Source organism: Penaeus vannamei, chromosome 36 (assembly GCF_042767895.1).
Source record: "Penaeus vannamei isolate JL-2024 chromosome 36, ASM4276789v1, whole genome shotgun sequence".
NCBI classification, from domain to species: Eukaryota; Metazoa; Arthropoda; class Malacostraca; order Decapoda; family Penaeidae; genus Penaeus; species Penaeus vannamei.
Window position 1 is genome coordinate 574831 of NC_091584.1, and position 7500 is coordinate 582330.

At 41.0% G+C, this 7500-nt stretch overlaps 1 protein-coding gene across 1 annotated transcript in view; it reads left to right on the forward strand.

The window, feature by feature from the left end:
• The window catches only part of LOC113807690 (cytochrome P450 2L1), an 11263-nt gene extending 5534 nt beyond the window's left edge, over nucleotides 1-5729 (forward strand). The window contains exons 7-11 of the mRNA XM_070114460.1: nucleotides 76-190; nucleotides 1297-1477; nucleotides 2473-2590; nucleotides 3612-3756; nucleotides 4891-5729. Of these exons, the coding sequence (XP_069970561.1) occupies nucleotides 76-190; nucleotides 1297-1477; nucleotides 2473-2590; nucleotides 3612-3756; nucleotides 4891-5075 (744 nt within the window). The 3' untranslated portion in view covers nucleotides 5076-5729. The remainder of the gene's footprint in view (nucleotides 1-75; nucleotides 191-1296; nucleotides 1478-2472; nucleotides 2591-3611; nucleotides 3757-4890) is intronic.
• Nucleotides 5730-7500: the final 1771 nt, after the last annotated feature.

Consider the following 7500-nt stretch of genomic DNA (forward strand, 5'->3'; position numbering starts at 1 on the left):
ATACAAAACATCTGTTGAAACATATGATTATTTGCTCATAATTAAGATATATTGTTCTGTTGTCTTTTTCTCCAGGAATACATCAAGCAGCACCAGAAGACGTTGGACCCAGACAACCCACGTGACTACATTGATGCTTACCTGCTGGAGATGGAAGCTCGCAAAGACGACCCGCAGTCCAACATGAGCAGTGAGATATTAGTCCGGGTTTTGCACTCGTCTCTTTCTATTCTTTCCTCTCTTTGTATCTATTTCTCTTTCTCTTTCTCTCTTTCTTTCTATTTCTCTCTCTCTCTCTCTCTCTCTCTCTCTCTCTCTCTCTCTCTCTCTCTCTCTCTCTCTCTCTCTCTCTCTCTCTCTCTCTCTCTCTCTCTCTCTCTCTCTTTCTCTTTCTCTCTCTGTCTAATAGTGACATACACTCATTCTGTCTCACATTTTCTCTCGTTCTGTCTCTCTCTCTTTCATTATGTCTCTCTCTCATTCTGTCAATCTCTCGCTCCTATTCTGACTCTCTCTCTCTCTCTCATTCTGTCAATCTCTCGCTCCTCTTCTGTCTCTCTCTCTCTCTCTCATTCTGTCAATCTCTCCCTCCTATTCTCTCTCTCTCTCTCTCTCTCTCTCTCTCTCTCTCTCTCTCTCTCTCTCTCTCTCTCTCTCTCTCTCTCTCTCTCTCTCCTCTCTCTCTCTCTCTCTCTCTCTAATAGTGACATACACTCATTCTGTCTCACATTTTCTCTTGTTCTGTCTCTCTCTCTCTTTCATTATGTCTCTCTCTCTCACATTCTGTCAATCTCTCGCTCCTATTCTCTCTCTCTCTCTCTCTCTCTCTCTCTTTCTCTCTCTCTCTCTCTCTCTCTCTCTCTCTCTCTCTCTCTCATTCTCTCTCTCTCTCTCTCTCTCTCTCTCTCTCTCTCTCTCTCTCTCTCTCTCTCTCTCATTCTCTCCTCTCTCTCATCTTCTCTCTTTCTCTCTCTTTCTCTCATTTGTTCTATCTCCCCATCTCCCTTTCCCTTTCCTCTCTTTCTCTCTCTCTCTCTCTCTCTCTCTCTCTCTCTTTCTCTCATTTGTTCTATCTCCCATCTCCTCTCCTTTCCCCTTTCTCTCTCCCTTTCCCTTTCTCTCTCTCCTCTCTCTCTCTCTCTCTCTCTCTCTCTCCTCTCTCATTCTCTCATTTTTTCTATCTCCCATCTCTCTCCCTTTCCTTTTCTCTCTCTCAAAGCGTGTATTTTTTTATCATGAGGTTCCATTGCTACTCTGAGCAACCGTTTTATCCTCTGTTTTTTTTCTCCCTGCTAGTTTTCGACCTGAAGAACTGCATGGCCGACCTGTTCACTGCCGGCAGCGAGACCACGGCCTCCACGATCCGTTGGGCCATCTACTACCTGGCCAAGTACCCTGAGATCCAAGCCAAGGTGCACAAGGAGATCGACTCGGTGGTTTCCAGAGACGTCCTTCCGTCCATACAGCAGAAGAACAGGTAATCATCCGTTTTCAAGTTCTAAGATGGCAACGTTTTTGTCGTTTTGTTGTGTGTCGTTTTGTTGTTTGTTTTTGTCGTTTCAGACGGCAACGTTTTTGTCGTTTCAGGTGACAACGTTTTCGTCGTTTTTTGTCGTTTTGTTTTTGTCGTTTTCTACAGGTTGTTAAAAGGCTATAGAGTGATCTGCACTTAGATAGAGAGTGATTATCGTTATGTATTTGCTAAACAGAATTGCCCATGATAATCCTGAGTAGATTTGTCTCGATATTTGTTATTTCATTTTATTTCTCTAAATTGCAATAAACTTGATGAAATAATGGTTACGTTCGTAGTGTCTGGCGTACAAAGGACAAGTATCAATCAACGTATTAATCTTCTTCTGTGAGATTAAGTACATACGAGAAAAAGACACATTACCCTCGCTTTTTGCCAATCAAAATGTTTTTATATCCCATACCATTTGCACCAACTTTATCCTTTTCGTCATATTTATCTCTTCTCAGTGTACACATTCCCCTCGTTTTTAGTCATACAAATTTATCCCTACTTTATACCATTTATACCAACTTTTTATCCGATCCTTCGTCAAATTCTTTTTGTACCAAATCTTTATTCATTTTTTTCATTATTTTACCCTCTTCTCGGTGTACACATTCCCCTCGCTTTTATTCATACAAAATGTATCCCTACTTTTATCCGATTCTCCGTCAAATGAACTTTTTCTACCAACTCTTTATTCTTTACTATTTTACCCTCTTCACAGTGTACACATTCCCCTCGCTTTTAGCCATACAAATTTATCCCAACTCCATACCATTTATACCAACTTTTTATCCAATTTTCCGTCAAATGAACTTTTTGTACCAACTCTTTATTCAAATTTTCACTATTTGACCCTCTTCACAGTGTACACATATGGAAATTTATCCGTACTCCATGCCATTTATACCATCTTTTTTATCCAACTTTCCGTCAAATGACCTTCTCTACAGCTTACCATACCTCGAAGCTGTGACGCTGGAAATCCACCGACTGGCATCTCTCCTGCGCGTTGGTCTCGTCCACAGCTGTAACAAGGACACTAAGTTCGGTGATTATGTCATCCCTAAAGTAAGTTTAATTGTTTGTTCTTAATTAGTCTTGTTGGTTGTTGATGACTCAGTGTTACATAGGTGATGTGATGAATTATGGTTGTCTTTTTCTTTTTCTAATGCGAAAGGGGATTTAGGGAGGTATTTTTTTCTAGTCTATTATTTAAGCATTAGCCAATTTACTCCTTAGCATGACTCAATTTTCTTTAAAAACATTACTGAATCTACTCTTTAAGCATAACCAATTAACTCATTTAATCATGCCCACATGGCCCAATTTGCCGCTTAACCGTTGCCCAGTTTCCTCTCTAAGCATTACCCAATTTGCATTATCTAATTCTCTTTAAGAATTACCCAATTTGTTCTTCCAGGATTACCGAATTTCCTTTTTAACCATTACCCAAATTACTCATACAGTATGGTACAATTTACCGGTTGGCATTAACTTTCAGCATTAAGCAATTTACTCTTTAAACGTTTAATTCTTTAAGTATTGTGTAATATACTCTTTTAAACATTAACCCTTTTAGCATTATTCAATTTACTCTTTAAACATTAAATCTTTAAGTATTGTGTATTTTATTCTTTTAAACATTAACCCTTTTAGCATTATTCAATTTACTCTTTAAACATTAAATCTTTAAGCTTTATGTATTTTCCTCTTTAAACATTAACCCTTTTAGCATTACGCAATTTACCCTTTAAACATTAAATCTTTAAGTATTGTGTATTTTATTCTTTTAAACATTAACCCTTTTAGCATTATTCAATTTACTCTTTAAATATTTACTCTTTCAGAATTATGCATTTTCCTCTTTAAAAATTAGCTCTTTCAGCATTACGCAATTTACTCTTTAAACATTAACTCTTTCAGAATTATGCATTTTCCTCTTTTAAACATTAACCCTATCAGCATTACGCAATTTACTTTTTAAACATTAATTATTTAAGCTTTATGTATTTTCCTCTTTAAACATTAGCTCTTTCAGCATTACTCAATTTACTCTTTAAGCACCACCCTCTTACCACTCTCTCAACAGGGAGCAGTCTTGTCGGCGCTGCAAGAGGGCTGCCACTCGGACCCCGCCTACTGGGAGAAGCCCTACGATCTCTACCCCGAGCACTTCCTCGACGCCGAAGGGAAGGTCCTCACCAAGAAGGAGGGCTTCCTGCCGTTCTCCCTGGGTGAGTCTGGGCTTCAGGGGGATTCCCGGCTGATGGGTTTAGACTGTACGAGGCTCGACCCAGTGAATACTCATGATACGGACTCATATACGTACAGAAATTAATGCGTATCTGTCAGTCTTGATATGCACAGTAATTGGGGTTTAGACTGTACGAGGTTCGACCGAGTGAATACTCATGATACGGACTCATATACATACAGAAATGAATACGTGTCTGTCAGTCTTGATATGCACAGTAATTGGGGTTTAGACTGTACGAGGTTCGACCCAGTGAATACTCATGATACGGACTCACATATATACAGAAATGAATACACATCTGTCATTGATATAGACAGTATTTGGATAAATAGAGATATATGTATATCTGTCAGGTAGATAGAGAGATGTGCTTTTGTTTCTGTGTATATGCGTGTAAGTATATGTGAATATTCATTGGGTCGGACCTCGAATGTCTCTAACGAACTGTCCGTGTGCGTTATTGTGTGTTTGTTCTCGTTTGTGTGTTTGTATTTGTGTGGAGGGTAGGTAGGAGGGCCTTTATGTGCTTTTTTTTTCTCTTTCTTTCTTTCTTTTCTTTTCTTTTCTTTTTTGGGGAGTGGGGTTGGGTGGTTGCATCTGTGTGTTTATGTGTCATTGTAATTTGTTCGTTTTGTGTGGAGGGAGGTGGGGTCCTTATGTTTGTGTGTGTGTTTGTCTGTCTGTCGGTGTTAATGTTTGTCAGTCTGTATCTGTGTCTGCCTGCGTGAATTTATCTATTATTACTGCATTCCACGGACGTGTAAATCGCCAGACGCATCCATCGCACGCCCACCCCTTCCCATCCCACCCACGCCACCCCCCTCCCACCCCACCCACGCCACCCCCCTCCCACCCCACCCACGCCACCCCCCTCCCACCCCACCCACGCCACCCCCCTCCCACCCCACCCACGCCACCCCCCTCCCACCCCACCCACGCCACCCCTCTCCCACCCCACCCACGCCACCCCCCTCCCACCCCACCCACGCCACCCCTCTCCCACCCCACCCACGCCACTCCCCTCCCACCCCACCCACGCCACCCCCCTCCCACCCCACCCACGCCACTCCCTCCACACAACTCCAGCAGTCTCCTTCTGCGCCTCCTCCAGGTCGCCGCCAGTGCCCCGGGGAGCCGCTCGTCAGGATGGAGCTGTTCGTGTTCCTCTCCGCCCTCCTGCAGAACTTCGTCTTCTCGGTCCCCAAGGGCGTGGAGCTGCTGCTGGAGAAGAACGCGCACGATTCCTTCCTCAATCTGCCGAAGGAGTTGGATATTGTTATTACCGAGCGACCCTGAAACGTGTGTGTGCGTGAGTGTGTGTGTGTGTGTGTGTGTGTGTGTGTGTGTGTGTGTGTGTGTGTGTGTGTGTGTATGTGTGTGTGTGAGTGTGTGTGTGTGTGTGTGCATCCTTCCAGAACAGTGTTCAGTACATAAAAATAACAGTAATAATCGATCTTGCTTTTATAACATTGCATGCATCATTCAACAGCATATATATTTTTTCCACCTAGCCAGTTTTACTAGAACTGTCCGAGGCCCGACCCAATAAATATTCATATATATGTAAATGCATATACTCAGAAATAAGTACATACATGTCTATCTATCTGATAGATATACATTTACCTGTCTATCTGTCCGGTAGATATGCATGTGTAGACTGATAGATCTATGTATTTATTACTGTGTATATGAACATTCGTTGGGCCTCGTATAATTTTAACAAACCGGCGGACTGGCATTGTAATCACTAAAAAAATCTTTATTTTTCATATGACAGATAAGATAAGATAACGTAGTATCCTATTAGCCCTCATAATACTGCCTGGTCCTTATGTGATTAATTCCAGATATCGTAACAGTTCATTTTAAACAATATCCTCTTCTTCTTCCTACTTGGCGAAAGAATTAACAGTTTTATTCGCGATAATAAAGAAAGGTTCTCTCAGACATTGTGTTTTGTCAATCTTGTCCTTTTGTGGGTGAAGGAAATATTCCCTATGTGATAAAGGTGATACTGATTATGATGATAATAACTATAAGATTAAAGATGATTGGTATTATCACTGATTAATAACATATCTCACGCTATATAAAACATGTGTGCCCTGTGTATCGAAGATTAGATACTGAACGTCTTAGGCTAAAAGTTTCTGAACTGGCGACTGTGATAAGATGGAAGAAAGTGATATCTTTAACTCCTCAATTCTATAACCACATAGAGGTTATAAATACACTAAATATATGTATACACAGTACCTACCACAACCTGTACAGTCTGGTGTTTTTTTCATAATTCCTCTCATGTATAACGTTTGTTTAAACATTCATACCGATACAATAAAAGTATGTTCAGGATTAACGAAAACTAAGGTAGAGCCTAACAAATTGATAAGCAAAAGTTGAGGGAACTATTTTCCTCTCTCTTTAAAGATAACCTTGACAATGGAGAGAGTTCTTATCCAAATAAGTATCACAGATAACACAAGTACCAACCTAGCTGGAGTTATCATTAGCAAAGGGTATGAGAGGCAGTTGACATGAATAATTAACGAAGAAGGATATATACATATGAGTGTGTCTATGTATATGCACAGACGAACGCAAGGATGTAAGCAAATACACAGAATATGCGTGGTGGCTGTAAACAGGTCTCTGGGATCAGGAATGTGCACCATCATCACTATGTAGCATGACTGTGATCAGTGATACACATGTACCCTGAGAGGATGCATGTTTCGTCTGGTTTCTTTCTTCTTCTTCTTTTTTTTCTTTTTTTTTGGTGTTTGTCTGTCTGCTCCTCTCTCTCTCGTTCGCTCTCGCTCTCTCGTTCGCTCTCTCTCTCTCGTTCGCTCTCTCTCTCGTTCGCTCTCTCTCTCTCGTTTGCTCTCTCTCTCTCGTTCGCCCTCTCTCTCTCGTTCGCTCTCGCTCTCTTTCTCTCTCTCTCTCTCTCTCTCTCTCTCTCGTTCGCTCTCTCTCTCTCTCTCTCTCTCTCTCTCTCTCTCTCTCTCTCTCTCTCTCTCTCTCTCTCTCTCTCTCTCTCTCTCTCTCTCTCTCTCTCTCTCTCTCTCTCTTTCTTTCTCTCCCTCCCTCCCTCCCTCTCTCCCTCCCTCCCTCTCTCTCTCTCTCTCTCTCTCTCATCACCAACAAAATATATATGTATCTGAAGTAAGACGTGAATTAATGGTATCTGGCATCCCTGTGGCACTAAGGTATACACAGTTAATCATAAACTATGTTTTATTTTTTTATTTTTTTGCCCGACCTCGCTTACAGCTTGTTTATTCAGTAAACTCGTGTGAATTACCGATACTGATGATTTCCTCGTTTCAAGTGTTTATGTAAATATCTATAAACGAGGTGCAAATAGGTGCAATATCTGTGAAAGCGGGCATCTTAAAATAACGGCAAAATGCCCGAACAGCTTCTAAAAGTAATAGTTCACAGGTATTCACCATCATAGCGGTATGTTGAAGATGTATAAGGATACATTTTTGCGAGCAAGTTAAACCAAGTTGTGATCGCTGACGTTTGGCATCGTTTGTTTACATTGATGACGTCATCATGAGCGACTCTCCTACCAGAATCGTGTCCTTCTTAATGTTGTTGTTTTGCTTTGATCTTTATGCTCTTACAGCGGCCATTATTTTTATCTTTAACATTTATCACGATTGCGTTTAATACTATCCTTATCATTAATTATTATTTTCATTTCCATCAT